The sequence below is a fragment of the Aphelocoma coerulescens genome, chromosome 1, assembly GCF_041296385.1.
Source record: "Aphelocoma coerulescens isolate FSJ_1873_10779 chromosome 1, UR_Acoe_1.0, whole genome shotgun sequence".
NCBI lineage: Eukaryota > Metazoa > Chordata > Aves > Passeriformes > Corvidae > Aphelocoma > Aphelocoma coerulescens.
The window spans coordinates 11087076-11103743 of NC_091013.1; the positions used below are offsets into that span (position 1 = coordinate 11087076).

General features: G+C 39.9%; 1 protein-coding gene across 6 annotated transcripts in view; it reads left to right on the forward strand.

Annotated features, from left to right (window-relative positions):
• TAB3 (TGF-beta activated kinase 1 (MAP3K7) binding protein 3) overlaps positions 1 to 10055 on the forward strand; it is a 44202-nt gene extending 34147 nt beyond the window's left edge. For 5 of the 6 annotated variants that reach the window (XM_069033078.1, XM_069033168.1, XM_069033254.1 and 2 more), the window contains 3 exons: positions 2273 to 2366; positions 3933 to 4016; positions 6198 to 10055. In XM_069033078.1, coding sequence (XP_068889179.1) covers positions 2273 to 2366; positions 3933 to 4016; positions 6198 to 6346 — 327 coding nt within the window. In that variant the 3' untranslated portion in view covers positions 6347 to 10055. Of the gene's footprint in view, positions 1 to 2272; positions 2367 to 3932; positions 4017 to 6197 lie in introns of those variants that run through there. The other variant, XM_069033328.1, reaches the window with a different exon arrangement.
• Positions 10056 to 16668: the final 6613 nt, after the last annotated feature.

Genomic DNA, 16668 nt, shown 5'->3' on the forward strand with positions numbered 1-16668 from the left:
ACACATTTATTTTTTGTGTTTTAATGAAACTAAAGTACTGTTCAGAAAATACTTTTGAGTATAAAATCTTCGGTCTTTGGAGACTATTTAAGTACTTGATTTGTCATAAGAAAACTGGACACATCTGGTTCAACTACCTTAAGTGTTCCCAACAAAACTTCAGAAAGTTGTATGCATGTGCTCTTGTGGACCACAGAACTGAATATAATTGCTTTCATAATAACCACTAAAAGTATGTCCAAGTCTATTCAATAAGCCTAAGCCATATAGAGCTTGGTGGTCATGCAGGAAGGTTTAACTTCTGTTTTTAAAATGGTATTTTGTTGTTTGAGTAGTTGCTTCTCATAGACAGTATTTTCTCATTTGGTACGTGCAGGATGTGCCAAATAACTTTTCACTGGCAATGTTGCCTGAAAAAGCTGGAACTCTCCTATTTTCCTTGCTGATTCTTCTTATCTCTGTGACTTCCACCTGCAAGTGACTCTAGCTCAAATGTGTGTGGCTCTGATAAGAGAATGCATCTGGCTGAGAAACAGCTTCCACTGTGTGCAGTTGTTAAGCAAATCAGCTCAGACTTACTGGCTGTGTTGACACAAACAGTGCACACAGGTGTAGGCTGGAAGGCACAGAAGGGCTGTTGGCTGCTTAACTACAGGGCAGCATTTGGCAAGGATGTACCTGGGAGAAGTGCAGAGGCACTGAGTGTGCCAGGATGAGGTTAGGAAAGCCAGAGACCAACTGGAGTTGAATCTGGCACAGGATTTCAAAGACCAAAAGAAAGGCTTCTGTAGCTACCTAGGTGACAGCAGGAAGACCAGTGAAAATGTGGGCTCATGGATGAGCAAGATGGGAGACCTGGTTATGTAGGACATGGAAAAGGCTTCAGATACTGAATGAACTTGGCACAGTCTTTAAGGAATCCCAGGTCTCAGAGACCCTGGGAAAAGTGTGAAGCAAGGAAGGTATTCTCTTCCCTTAGTGGAGGAGAATCAGGTCAAGGAATGCTTAAGTAAAGCAGGCGTACACGAGGTCATAATCCTGGATGAGATGCACCTATGACTGCTAAGGGAGCTGGCAGGTGTCATTGCAAGGCCACTCCAGATAATCTTTAGTTGATTAATGGTGTTTGGGAAAGTGCCCAAAGACTAGAGGAGAGCAAATGTAACTGCTGCCTTCAAGAAGGGGAGGACCCAGGGAGCTACAGGCTGGTCAGCCTCACCTTGATCCTTGGGAAAGTGATTTGAGCAGCTAATGCTGGTGCCCATTTCCAGGCACATGAAGGAGGAGAAAGTGATCAGTAGTAGTCACATAGAATCACCAAGGGGAAGCCAGGCTTGACTGATCTGGTAAACTTCTAGGGTGCAGAGTCTGTCCTGGTAACCTAGATAGACAGTGGTTATTGTCTGTCTAGACTTTGGCAAGGCTTTCAACATTGTCTCCTGTAAGATCTTTATAGAGAAGCTGATGAAGTATAGGCTGGATTAGCACTTAAGTTCATTGGAAACTGGATGAGCAGCCAGGCCAAGAGTGTGGCAATCAGTGGCACAAAGTCTGGTTGGAGGCTTGGCAGAGCAGTTGGACCAGATGACCTCCAGAGGTCTCTTGCGACCTCAAATGTTCTGTGATTTTGTGACTGTGATGCTGCAATGTATCCTGGGATAAAATGTTAGTCATTGATGCTGTTAGCATTAAGAAAGCTTTGCATTCCAGTAACTTAGGGTTTCTTAATGATATGCAAATATATGCACTTAAATAACTGATTAGTCTGTTAAGAATAATTACAATCTTTCATCATTGAATGATTTAAATATAGTGGGCTAGAAGGTTTGGCTTCTTGGAGCTTCTTGGGTTGATGCAAATGAATAAAACTTTTGACCTCATTCAGTTATAATTGAGTAATAGTTAATGTGGGCTACAGCTTGTATTCTATTTTCTGATCATCTTGATGCAAGGTAGCATCAGGTAGCAAGTCATCCATTTATACAGAATTTAGTGATGTGTGTGGTTTTGTAAACTTGAGCTCAGCAATGTCATACTAACGAATTCTAGTATTAAGTAATTTGTCTGTTTGTTTTACTCCTTACATGCCAATAGAAGAATGGTTTTTTGAGGGCAGATGAGTTAGGGGTAATGGGCCAGTTTGGCTTCTTTCAGTGCCCTGTCTATACTCAGTTTTTAATAAAGCTGTTAACAAAGATATAGCAATGTTATTTCTATTTGAAATAAAATGCTGACTTTCCCACAATTACTATTTTGGGATGTTTCTTTCTAGCCTGAGGAAATGACCAGATTGAGAAGCCTCAACAGACAACTCCAGATAAATGTTGACTGTACACTGAAAGAAGTTGATCTCCTTCAATCTAGAGGTATTGAACTGATACTTTTTAAAAAACATCATTTGAATATGGTCACAAATGTTAATCTGCTGGAGGGTAGGAAAGCTCTGCAGAGGGGTCTGGACAGATTGTATCAATGGGATGAGGTCAACTGTATGTGGTTCAACAAGGCCAAGTGCTGGGTCCTGCACTTGGGTCACAACAACCTCAGGCAGAGCTGCAGGCTGGGGAAGAGTGGCTGGAAAGGTGCTTGGAGGAAAAGGGCCTGTGGGTACTGGTCAACAGCAGCTGAACATGAGCCAGCTGTGCCCAGAGGGCCAGGAAGGCCAAAGGCACTTGGCCTGTGGCAGCAGGACCAGGGCAGTGATTGTCCCCCTGTACTTGGCACTGGTGAGGCCACACCTCAAATCCTGTGTTGAGTTTTGGGCCCCTCACTACAAGAAAAGCATTGAGGGGCTGGAGTGAGTCCAGAGAAGGGGCAGAGCTGGGGAAGGGTCTGGAGTACAGGTCTGATGAGGAGCAGCTGAGGGAGCTGGGGGTGTTCAGCCTGAAGAAAAGGAGGCTCAGGGGGACCTTATTGCTCTTTACCATAATGTGAAAGGAGGCTGTGGCAAGGTGGAGTCTCTTTTCCCAGGTAACAAGTGACAGATGAGAGAAAACAGCCTCAAGTTGCACCAGGGCAGGTTTAGATTGGATATTAGGGAACATGTCTTCAGGGCAAGAGTTGTCAAGCATTTGAACAGGCTACCTAGGGAAGTGGTGGAGTTGCCATCCCTGGAGGTATTAAAAAAACCTGCAGATGTGGCAGCTGGGGACATGGGTTAGTGATTGACTTGGCAGTGCTGGGATAGTGGTTGGACTCAATGATTTTGGAGGTCTTTTCTAACCTAAATGATCCTATGATTCTAATATGGCATGTGCTTAAATGTGAATATTTGGAGTTTTTAGAGTTCAGTTTATATTAGCAATGACAACTTACCTTTAAAAGGTGAGGTTTTGTTCAGTTGCAACCTAATAAGCTTGACTTGCTAATACTTTTGTTGGCCAAGTTAAATTCCAGTAGCAAGAAAGTGGTGACATAAAATGACTTTATCAAGAGCATATTAAAAAAAAAAACCTATGCCTTTGTAAAGATCCTTGACTTAAAATTTTAATTTTTTGCTGGCAAAGGCTGTGGCCAAGTAATACAGAACTGAAGTATGAGTTGCAACCAGGAGGCTGGCAAACAAAAATCTACTAGGGTCTTTAAAAATCTTTTTTGCAACAGAAACTTGTCTTAAATGGAAACAAACAGATTAGGATATCCACAGTCCTTTTTTATCAATGAAGTATCCTGTAGGAAGACATATGTTTCACATGTTTTCAAAGCAATACAAAATGTTCACTGGAGTTGATTTTTCAATATGGGGTTGTCTGGCTGAAAATTACTATGATTGACAGAAAACTAAAAATATGTGACAAAACTTGTGAAAAAGCTAAGATACAATGTCATAATAAAAATATGTATAAAATAAGAAGCTTCTTGATGTTCATATCACTGGCATAGGCATTTAAATAACCTTCAAGTTACACTTTCTTTCCTTTCTTTTCGGACAGGAAACTTTGATCCAAAAGCCGCATGTAACTTCTATGATAACATAGAGCCTGGTCCTGTTGTGCCACCAAAGCCATATAAAAAAGGTAGGTGAACAAACAGGTATCATCACCTAATCTGCATTGAGTGAGGTTTTTACTTTTTTAAAAAGTCCCTGTGGTGACAGGAAGCAACTCTACTTATTTAACTTTTCTCTCCATATAATTCAAACCAGAACACTTTTATCTAAGTGCAGTAATCCTAGCTACAACTTATTTTCCTCAGGCAGATTGTTGCAGATGAATGTTCTGTTAATACCACCTTGATTATAAGTAGTTATTCCCTATTAGAAAAAGAGCTGAAATAGCCAATGTGGAATCTTATGCTCTGATACAGAAAAACCAGTGGTCTTTTCCTGAAAATGGTATGCGTGATAAGATTTATAATATTGTGTCTCCTCTTGCTGTAACTAGCATGTACTGCACTTTTTAGTGGAAAAGAAGTAGCTGTTCTGAATCAGTAATCATACAGTCTCCCTGACACTCCAACGTTTGTAAATAAATTCTGGTTGCTGATAAGCACTACACAAAGGTTTCTGTAGGTGAATTTTGAATTCATATCAGGAAATTTTTCCCCTCTTTTGAAGCAAGTATCTTACTCCTCAATGTAATAAAATTGTTACTGTGTGGAAGTTTAAAAGAAAGGGAAAGCCCTGCTGCTTGTGGCTCAAAGAAAAGGTAATACTGGGAGGAGTTCCTGCATTAGGTGGTAGTGTCCAGGAAAGCAGTAGCATCAGGTGAGCTGTGGTGTGAAGGTAGCTGCCTGGGGTCACATTAAATTGCAGTGGTCATCTGGTTGATTTAAGGAACTGTTGCTTTGTGATGCTTGAAGACATTCTCTTAATTACACTACCATATTTGATTTATTATTTCAAAGCAAAATAATGTGCAAAACTTGCACGAAATAAGTTACTTTATTTAGTGGTTAGGAAGATAGTGCCTTGTACAACCAGCTTCCAGGTTTTGTCTGCCAGCTTATTAGAGATTGGTTCTAGGGCCGCTGTACTGTCTTCAGAGCTTGGATTTTTACAGAGACATCGGGTTTTGTTTTTTTCTTAAATAATAAATACTGCTTAATATTCAGCTGTTGAAAGTGTGGGCAGACAGACGGGGTGGGCAGACAAGGGTGTGCTCTATGCTGCCATCTGGCCAGTCAATGGAACGCAGTCAAGTGCCCACACTGCCTGGCTTACGAGGAATTTGTTGAGGTCAAGCACTGCTAATGTGACTGTGCAGCTTCTGGGCTGTTTTGTGTTTGCGTCTAAGCAAAGAGGTTACTTTTATTTCCTTTGTTTGTCTCTGAAGATTTAAGTACTGTTTGCACTAAGGTTGTCCTCAGCAGTCTGCTGCATTTCTTAGCAGGTGGGGCAGCAACTGCAAATTACTTTGTGTGCAGTTACAAATTGCAGGCCTTTGTTAGACATAAGTTCACAGATGTTTAGCAGTTGGGTATCTTAGCCATGCTTTCTAGGTATGTGTTAATGTTAATAAATATTAACATTTTGTAACATGCTGTGTTCCCACATCCTGGGAGTATCCCTTACTTATAGTAGATAACCTGAGGTCTTGAGGTGGTGTCAGGAGACGTGGAAAGCTAAGTGTTTCTGTGGGTTAAGACCTAATATGTGATTTGCATACATACTGATTTTATGAATGAAAACAGACTTAAATGCTGCTTCATATATATACATCCCTGCTTCAAAGGCATGAGGAAGAATTGTCTTGTTTTGAAATAGGCCTGTCATTTTATTTTTAGATTGTATTCTTTTTCAGCCTGAATAAATGCTAGAAAAATGTCTTTTGTCAGACTGTTTGAAGGAACTAAGTTAGAAGTAGTTTTCCCCTTCAGGTAAAGCAAGGTGATTGTAGTTTAAAATTTGGAAATAGACTACTGTGTGTAAACCAGTGAAGTCTTTCCTTAACAGGATGGTGCTGCAATGTCAGTAACAAACTTGTATGTTTTAAGCTGTTAAACCTTTAGCAGGATCAGTGACCTAACAGTGGTGAGTGCTCTTCTTGGTTTTAAGGTGTTATGGTTAAGTGACTCTTCACAGAAATGAAATACTTTAAATATTCAGATTTCACAAACTGAATTAGAAGTGCCTTAGTGAAAGATTTCCATGTTAATTTTAAGACAGACTGTTTAATTAGGTGACCTTCCAGTAGTGTGGTCTTGACTATTAACCCTTCTCTTCTGAAATAAAATGTTTTCTTTTGGCTTTTCTTTAGAGCATCAGAACAGCTCCAAACAGACTCCACGGACTCAGCCAAGAGATGAAGACTTTGAAGGGGCCCCATGGAATTGTGGTAGCTGCACCTTCCTAAATCACCCAGCACTAAATCGCTGTGAACAGTGTGAAATGCCACGATACACCTGAAATTCAGGAAGGGGCTGCATTGGGTTGAACACAGGCTCTCAAGCCAACAGCTGTAAGAGAAGGAAACATGGGGAACCTTTCAGTCCATCTGCCCGGCCTTTGCCAGTCAACAATCTTCATATTGCAAGGGGTGGGAGTAATGTGTTAGGATGTTTCTGCTTCTGCTGCACTAGAAAATAAATAAAGGGTTAAATTCCTTCCCATTGCAGTGAGCAAAGCAGAAAAAACCTGAAAATGGGAAAGGATTAATTTTGAGAAGAATGTATGCAGGAAAGCAAATAACTACTGGTGTTTATTCCTGTGGTTATAGTTACTGCTTAGTGGCTCTAAAAAAAACCAACCCACAACTACTGTTTTTTAAAAGAAAATTATAGGACTCTTAGTAATGGTGTGAAGTGTTAAACAGAAAAACTGAAGAGCCAGAGCTGACTTAACCTGGCCACAGCTAGCTGGAAAACAAAGGCTCCCTGTGCTTCTAGATTGTAAGCTACTGAAAAAGAAGACAGGTAAATGCAATGGTAAATTTTGCAATGTATAAAAAAACAAGGAGAAGGGTATTTGTAATTGCTGCTTTTTTTCAGGGTAATTTATGTCTACAAAAAATTGCTGATTGAAATAGTGACCTGAGGTGACTAAATGAGGAACTGTATGAGTGTTACAGAGAGTGTAATCAGAGGTAATTTTTTACAATCCCGTTTGCCTGTACAGTGCTCACCTGGCTGTGTCAACACTGGTAATAAACCGAGAATGAATTCTACCACGTTGCAGATGAAAATCCTGCTGCATGCTTTCATTGGGCCGTCGTGTTTCCAAGCTCAAAGGATGCTTTTCTACACAACCTTCTGAGCCTGTGCTGTGCAGCAGCATAGTGACATGCCAAACACAGGCTACTGCAATTCTGCTTGGAAGACTTGGGCTCAGCCATGGTTGTGTTTGAGAAGAGTTTGTTCCCAGTTCCTTAGGCCTTTTCAGCTTCCAATTTGTGAAGAATTCATGATGTTTACAGCACAGAAGGTACTTTGTGCCCCAGATCAAAGTTAGCTGAAAAATAATTACTCAGCTCTTCAGTAAAGGTTTATTTGCACATTATTAATAAACCAGCCTGTACAAAATAGCAGATGCCAGATCCTGAAAAATTACACACTGCATTCTTTCTATTTTGGTCAGGAAATATTTGTCATAGGTTAAAGAACACGAGACTTGCAGTTGAAAAATCCTACTGGTACTTTTCTGCCTATGATACATTGTATTCTAAAGGTGATGTTCAATCTGTCTGAATGCTTCAGGCTGCTGGAATAAAGCACTCGATACTTATGAGATCAAAAATGGGTTTGGGCAGCTGAATGATTCTGTGACACAACCGTGTGATTGAGTAGGGTGTTCTGTGTGCTGGTCAGAGGCTGGTACAGTGCATTTGAGTTTTTATGGTATAACTTCATCACAATTCAGAGATGCAACCAAGCACTTCAGCTGAGTTATGGTAATTGACCTTGTAAAGCAAAATTTGCTGTTAACTTTACCATGAGAGTTTTAAACTACTTCATTTTAAGCTGTTCTTAGCTCATGGCAGCCACATCCATATTGTCAATTACCACAGTTCACTTGATGTGTGACAACATGCTAAGCTGTGGTAGAACAATCATATGTCTGAATCCTTATTTAAAATGAAGCAGCATTTGCAAGGGGTGGGTGGAGAAAAGCTCATCTTGACTGTATCACTCAATGTGGTGTTTCTCTCCCCACAGTTTATAAAGACAACAGTAAGAACTGAACTGTTGATCTTAGATGAGGAACCAATATTTTATCTGGCATTTTCAATATGTTCTTGCACTAACTAAATCTTCAGGATCATTTTAAATAAGCTAAGAGATCTCCAGCAATCACTGTGCACCACTGATGAGCAAAACAAAGTCAAAGGCATCAGAGATAGTTTTCCTTCCTTCCTAATGATTTACACTGCTGTGGGGGGAGCTCATCACATGTGGAAAGGGGTAAAAATGTTACTGTCAATTACTGTCAGCTGAAATTAAAAGGAAGATATTAATTTTGTGCATGTCAGTGGACAGTTTAACAGAACTGAGAATTAGAAAACAGATGAGCAGAAGCATTGCTGTTATCAGCTGTATCATGAATGACTCCAAACAATACCAGTAACTTCATGGCTTTTCTATCCTAATGCCTTTACCATTGTACTGTTTCAATTTTCTGTTCATGTGTACTTCTGGTGAAGTTCTAGAAGCATTTGTTTTTTCTGGAATTACAAAAAGATAGCAACTGAAGTGACAGTCAGCAAATGAGAGTAGGGGTGTCATGCAAAAATACAGTTGTGCCATTTTCAGACAGAATAGATGCTACTTTTGAAGGAGGAGGTGCAAATATGCATTCAGTCCAAAAATGCCCTGAACTGCAATAACTATACATGGAGACTTGCAAATCTTAGTCCCAGCTTCACCAGAGGAAGAGAAGGAAGGCTGCCACCACAGCAAGATACTTTTTGAAAGAGTGAGTGAGCGCCGTTAAATTGAAAAATAAGTCCTTTGTACCAATGATTTTCCTTGTTTTTTTCAATTACTCTCATTTGTTGCTTGTACAAACAAACAGAAAACCACCACACCCTTCTGTTGTATTCTTTGATGTGTAAATGCCCATACTCAAACGTTAACAGTAAAGACTTGACATGGTGCTTGAATATTTCTAGTTTGTTAGAATGTAATTGTATTTTGAATATTGGAAGATCCATTTTCCTTATGAAAGCAGGTGATGCCATTCAAACCCCAACTGAATTGTAGATTATACCAAAAAGATTGGTTTATGGAATATTTATTGAATGCACATAAAACCCTAATGTCAGCTGGCATACAAAATGCACTGTATTGTATAAAACTCGTGTGTGTGTGTGAGAATGGTGGGATGCTGATGCTGTTGTGTTGAGTTAATGCACTACTTGTGTTTTCTTTTTTCCTTAATGACTGAGCTTTTCCTCAACCATGCTACTAGATTGGTAGTTTGTAACTGACTTGGACATTCAGTTATTCAAAATGATCTCACTGTTCATTGAAATTTTATAAAGCTTATTTTATATTTACTGTGCTATTAAGATGAATTCCCTTTAATTATAGGATACTACTGTAGTTCTTTAAAAGTTTATTTAGAGTGGAGCTTGTGGAAAATTATTCAGAACATAGTAAACCAAAAGAAATCCTGAACTTTGGATCTACTTTTAATTTGATGTAATTATTAGTCTTGTTTGGGTGAAGAGGAAAGGGGTGGGAAGTCAAGCAAAAGGAAGTACTTTGTAAAATGTAGTCTTAGATCAGATTGAATTGTGTATCTGTGTGTCTGTGGTATGTGTGTGTTTCCCTTGAAAAATGGGAGGTGTGGTGAAAAGGTGTAATAATTCTTAAAAGAGCTGGTCTCAGTACTTTCTGATTATGATATGCTACTGAATCACTTTTTTTTTTTAAAAACCCAACTTTTCTCTCAGTTACTTTATCTCTCCCAGCTATACATCTCTCCCTTCAATTTCTAAATACTTTTTCAATTTCTGAATACTTTTACATTTAATATTGATTGTAAAATCCCTTGAAACGGAAACAGAAATACTTGAGTTGAAATGGGGACAAAATAAAACCAATAAAGAATGTTTTAAAAAAGAATGTGAGAATATTAAATATGTTAAAAACAAGCTTGTCATCAGGATGATAGTTCTTTTTTTTACAATCCGGTGGTGTACCCTAGAATGTGAACATGACTATCCTGATGAGAAGTGGATGGTTGGACATAAACAATTCAACAGCCAATTTGGTACCACAGAATTGATGTGCTCTGTACTTCAGTGACTCCAAATCCCACAAGGAAGGAAGACATGCACAGGTATCACATCTCACAGTCAGTACTGTCTCTATGTGCAGCTGCATTTGTTTTCGTTTCAAATTGTCAATCTTACATTAACCCAGACATGGCTGAGTTTTGCCACAATTTCTTCAGTTGGGGCTTTCATTGCTGTTTATGTCCATAAATGCAAATATTTTTCTTGGAATAATCAGAAATCAATGGAGTTAATGCAATATTATAATCCTGGATTTCCAGTACCTTTGAAACAAATTTTAAAAAACTGTGTTCTTGAAACTTATTTATTTATGGTGGCACCAGTGTATCTAATCCATACTTCCTGCTGTGTGAAACCCTGTTAAATTTTTTCATTAAAAAAAAAGACACGATCTTGTTTAATCCTGTATATATGGTGTCTACATTCTAGATTTGTGTATGCTGTGAATGAACTTATTACTAAGAGATGAAATTGTATAAAAGCATTCAGAGGCTATGCATGCATGGTACCTCCAGAAAGTGCATACTCCAAGTTGCAGATTCCTGCAGAAATAAATTAATAAAACTAAGCAAACATCACATCCTGCATTTGTTTTTGTATGTAGTAGGAAACATTTTTAAAAGTACAGACTTTTTTGGCCTTCATAGCCTGATGGTTTCTGGTCTCCCACTTGAACCTGTAGCAAGTTTGTTTCAGGGCTTTTGGAGTTTTTGTTTTTGCTGAATATTGAACTGGGGTCCAAATCCTGTTCCCATGGATGTGAATGAGCAGGAATCCCATTTAGACGATAGATATTCTGTGCAGCTTCTGGTGTGGAAACAGGACATAGAATGTTCAGAGTGTGAGGCTGACCTTAGCACTTCTCCCTTACTTTTGAGTGGAAGGTTGTTACTGAAGGAGCTGCTCTATCTGCTGAGGCACCTCTGGGCTGTAAGCCTGGATGATGAGCTGGATTCCTGCTCATCAGCAGTGCTGAGTGTCTGCATCACAGAAGTCCCTCTCCTGCTTTAGCCTCTGGGAAAGGCGCTGCTCTGGGAGAGGGTGGAGAGTTGGAAGAGCACAAATCCGAGTGCAGGCACTTTCTAGAGCTGTGTTCTCCATCGCCCCGATGGCAGCAGCTCCCCACAACTCGAACCTCAGGATCTCCAGAGCTGTTCCCCTGCTGGGCTGTGTTCACACACACTGGAGGTTCTTCACTGCCTTCCTGCTGACAAACCTGCTGCACTTCAGTCAGTACACATAGGTAAGAATTCATTTTGCATTCCTTTTGCTAAGTTGAATTTATCACAGTTTCAGGAGAGGTTTGTATTTTAATTTTATTTTTTTCATTTTAGAAATCACTGCAGTTGAAACTAATTTAAAAAACCCCAAACATACAAAAGTTAAGGTACCTGTAAAGTATACTGTACTAATGGAGACCATAGAGAGCCAAAAAATAACAGTCTAACAACAGGTGGTCATCATTTTTTGTTCTTTCCTTGAAGTCATGAGGAGGAGGATCTGCCTGAATTCCATAAAACTGGTTGATTTATTCCTCAGAATTACTTGGTTTTGGCAGCAGTCGACCATGTCTTAAACCTGTGGCTCTTGGAGAGATGGTTTGTCCTGTGGTCTGGTAAGTATTCCTGGAATTTAGTGCTGCTGCTTCTAGTCAGTTTAGTCCATGCTGTGATAGGTAAGTGCTGTGTATTCCTTATTCCACCATCTCTGGTTGTAAATGCACTTTTTGGAAGGAGGTGGTTGATACTTGATTTTGTCTGAACAGGTGGACTCAAAGTGTTATGTACTCAATGGGTCACCTGATTTTTTTGTGGAAGCCTTGTGAAGTTGTTAAAGAAGGGGCTTTGTTAGTTTTTAGCTGGAGGGTCTCTGACTGTGACAGGTTCTAGTTTGACAGTAAAGCCAGGCCAGACCTGTAAAAGCCTCTTTCAGGAGCGCAACTCTGCTTCAGAAAATATTTTGTCTCTCTAGAAAGCATTAATGTATTGAGTAAAAAAAAAAAAAAAACCGCAAAAAAACTGTGCAGGTAATTTTCCAGATAGGCAAGACTTACAACCTGGCATGTATTTGCTGCTTTTGCAAGTTCCATTTTGAAGATAAAATTAATTGTCCTTTTCTCTTGAAGTTAACAAAAGCTCTCTTGCCAGGTTTGCTTAAAAATTAAGTCAGTACAGTTCTGTTACTGCTTCAGAAACAAAACCACAACTCCTGGGAATTAAAGATTTGCAATGCAGGTGCTGCTTTGCTTTTGACTAAAGGCTTATTTTTTTGGAAGTGTTTTAGGAAAAGAAGTTTAGGCATGTGGGGGTTGGTTTTCTTTTTAGGAAAAGTATGGAATACTTAGGAAAGAACCTGCTAGGTGAGGAAGGTTTTCATAGGTTTGAATGTGATACTCTGATTCCAGACTGGTACAGCCCAACAGCGTATTGTACAATTGGTGCCAAATTCTGGCATTGGTTGCAGTGATGGAATAGTCACAGCTGAAATATTCATCCCAAACTCTCAGTGGCTGTCTGCTGGATTGTTCTAAAGTATCCTGAACCAGTCTGGCACATTCCAGGCTTGGGGGATTATATTTCATTTCACCTGAAATTACTACGCTCTGCTTTTGAGCTATTCAGTTAAATCTAATGACTTTGCAAAGCAGAAGTTGCTTTTGGTAATACCCTGTGTGCTGGAGAGTGCCTGGTGTGACTGCCCACAGTCTGATCCATGGGGAGGAGCTCCCCAGCACCCCAAGGACGGGGGGAGTGACAGTCAAATACATTTTCCAGGTGGATGATGGGAGTAAGCGGGGTCTGAGAAAACTTAGCAGAGAAGGACTTGTGCTTTATGACAGCTTGTGAATCCTTCCCTCTAATTAAATTTTTGTATATCCCTTGCTTTGCTTCATGGTGAGAGCTGTGGTGGTGGAGAGCCTTGGGTGACTTTCATCACCACAGATCCTGAAGTCTCATGGCTTGGTTACTGTTTCAGGTAACTGATTTTACATTTCCCCCCCAACCCCCATTTGTCTCAAAACTGATTGTTCGTAAGCCAAACAGACGTCCTTTTATCTTTTTACCGATAATGCTGTATGACCATGAAGCTGTCCCTGATCATCATCCTTCAACCTCTGAAAATTTCAAAGCTGCAGTGGGTAGGTAGCGAGTTGTGTGTAGGTTCACACTCCTCACAACACTGATACCTCAGGTCAGTGTTGTATCACACAAAAAGAACTAGATAAATATTCATGAATCAATAAAGAATATCTAAAAAAATACATGTCATTTTGAAACTTACTGCAGGCTTTACTGTTCGTTTCAATGAAACTTAGAAGCAGACTGGCTGTCTTGATCCTGGTGCACTTTTAAGAAAGTCAAGCCAATGCTGGTAGTAAGAATTGTTACCTCTAGTGAAACAGCAACTGCCAGCAAAATTTACATACCTTGTGTTGTGCACTGAAGTGAGATACTTTAAATAGGTTTTGTTTTTAAAATCTGTAAGTTGGACTTAGCTTTTTATTTAATCTATCATGAGATTAGTGATTTGCATGCACAACACTGATCTAGCAGTCTGTGTATCACAATGTTAAAACTGAGGTCCATGATTCAAGAGAGTGATACCAAAATCCTTTTCATTTTAAAGGGCAGCACTACTAAACTTGCCAAACAAGATACCACGTGTCCTTTAAATGTTCTGTCATGTCTTCCCAGTTACTCACCTTTCACTACTAATGCAAGATGAAATATATCCTACTTTGGCCAATGAGGCTCCCCGTGTGTTTGATGGCTCCTTAACTGATGGATAGCAAAATTTTTCCGAATTAACAGCAGCTCTTGGTGTGAATGTTCACCTGGTAAGCATCAACTTCTCTCCAGCAGCACTTCTGTAAATGGAGTAGGCTCTTAGAAGTGCAAAAATCCAAATAGATGAACTACGAACATTTAAAGTCAACCCTGGAGTGTTGAACAGCTGTGTGCAGGCAGGATATGTCATGAAAAACAACCATTATTGAAACATTCTGAGATGCTGCTCAATCTGGAATGGCAGACAATGCAATTTATATCCCAGTGCAAGAGCCTTCGTTCATGTAGAACTTCAAGTTCTCTCGGAATTTAATCCTGGAAGAAAAATGAGTTAACTGTATCAATGCGTTTTCTTGCTTGGCTCTTTCCTAGGTTGCTAGTTAATGCCTAATTTTGGATTTTTCCCCTTCAGTGAGGCTGAGGTGCAAAGCCCTAGTGTTTCTGATTTGTTATGATGTCTATTTTTTTTTTAACAAATTCTTAGTAGGAATTCAGTTGTCTCTCATGAGAGGTTGACTGTTTCAAATCCAGCTGTATTCTCGATGTGTGGGGCTGAGAAACCATGGTCACTCTGCCTTTTTGTCTTTCTGATCTGCTCCTACCTGTGCAGAAGGATCTGGTGTGAGGATCACACCCGTGGCAGCACAGTAATGGCAGGGTGTTACGCTAAATATGGCTACGCTATTTAAGTATTCTGGTTGAGACTCGAATCATCTCTGCAGCAAGGAGGGAAATACAGATGTTTTTGTGAGCTATAGAAACCACCAAGTGTGTGGAATTCCCACATGGTGATGCTTGGCTTTAAAAATGAAAACAAGTTTATTACAGCAGTAAATGCTGAGTGTGTAAATGTTTCCCAGTAGTTTTCAAAGCTGTTCTTTAAAACTGGATGTGAAAGATAACCCCTTTGCTCATTTTCCAGCTTGCAAATTCTACTGACATCAAATTTGTTCTAGAAAAAACTGTTTTGAAAGAAATTTTCTGCCCTGACAAATGAGGGACCTCTTCCATATCCAGAGGAATAACTTACTGTCTCCCAGATATTAATTTTGTCTTGTCTGGGTTTTTCTAACTTCTGCAGATGTTCAGATTGTTATAATGCTCTTTTTCAGCTGTCACATTTTTCCACCTGCCTTTGCCAGTTGCAGGCAAAGGCCTTTCCAGGCTCCTGCAGGCCACTACCCTGTGACAGACACACGTGTGTGACCTAGATTAAGAGTTTAGTGATAGAATTTGTGAAGAACTACAGCCAGTTGCTATTTTTATTTACAATATTCAGTGTTCAGGTGTGAGTAGAGTAAGGTGATAGGAACATCAAGAGAAAGATGTGTTTTTACCTTGGTGTAGTTACTTACATTAAATACTGTGTTCAAAACATTGGTATTAACTTTTGCTGGTAGTTGTTATCTTTCCAGGTGGGTCTCATGAAAGCGGTGTAGAGGGATACAATCAGTTCCCTGGAGCTGCTGGCCAATCCTCTTCAATACAGCCCAGGACACCATTTGTTTTCTGGGCTACAAGTGCCCATGGCCAGCTCATGCCCAGCCTCTCATCTACCAGCCCCCCCAAGTTGCCTGCAGTGCTACTCTCCATGAGCTCTTCTCCCAGTCCGTGCTGGTGCCTGGAATTTCCCAGCCCAGGTGCAGCAGCAGCACTTGGTTTTGTTAAAAACTGCATGAGATTCCCATGGTCCCCCTTCTCAAGCTTGTCCAGGTCCCTCTGGATGCCCTCCCGTCCTTCAGGTGTGTCACCTGCATCGCTCAGCTTGGTGTCACCTGCAAACATGCTGGGGCTGCACTCGATCCATTATTGTCACTGTGGCAACAGTGCCCTTATTACCCTCTAACTCTTCCCAAAAGCCATGAAAAAGGGTCAGATAAAACACATATGATACTTCCAATATTATTTTGAAATAAATAAATAGCAATTAAACAGCCTAATTTTTTAATTTCCTCTTTCCTACCTGAGAGGGTACACAGCACAATGCAGTACTTTAGCTCAAGTTTGTTTCTCAGGAATGCACCAACATAAACATTCTACCAAGGAGTATGTTCAGTTTGCCACCATTTCAAATATCAGGAATTAAAAGTTTGCAGCATATTAAGCCCCTTCATGTGCTGTAGGGAGAGGTATAATCTAGATTAAGGCTCTAAATGCCACATCTTCACTGAAAACCTTATTGCTTTTTCTATTTTTCTTTATTTTTTGATTTTTTTTAAAGGTAAGGCTGCCTGATGTGCTGCACTAGTTCTGAAAGGTGCACTTGTAGCACTAAGTCTTTATTACTTAGTTTTGGTCATCAGCCTGGACAGGAGGAGCTGCTGGTAAAACCCTTTAAAATTCCTTTAAAATGAACTTCTTAAGTCTTCAGGTCACATTTATTCCCACACTGCAGTAGTTCAGGATTCCTGACAGGTTAATCCCAAAGCCCTTTTCTAAGATTTCAGATGTTCCCTACAAATAATAACTGTATTACTTGAGCACTTGAAAACAAACCTGTGGGAGGATCACAAGTCAGAATTATAATTTAATAGGAAAATTAAAATAAATGCAATAGTACAAGAACACTGACAGAGTCAGAATACAACCTGACACCCTGCTAGTCAGGGTGGTGGTAGCAGTCCAGATGAAGTGGTCTTGTTGAAGCGGTGATCCTGTAGAAAAGGGTCTGGTCTTCACCTGAAGGTCCAGTGGTAGCTCTTGTC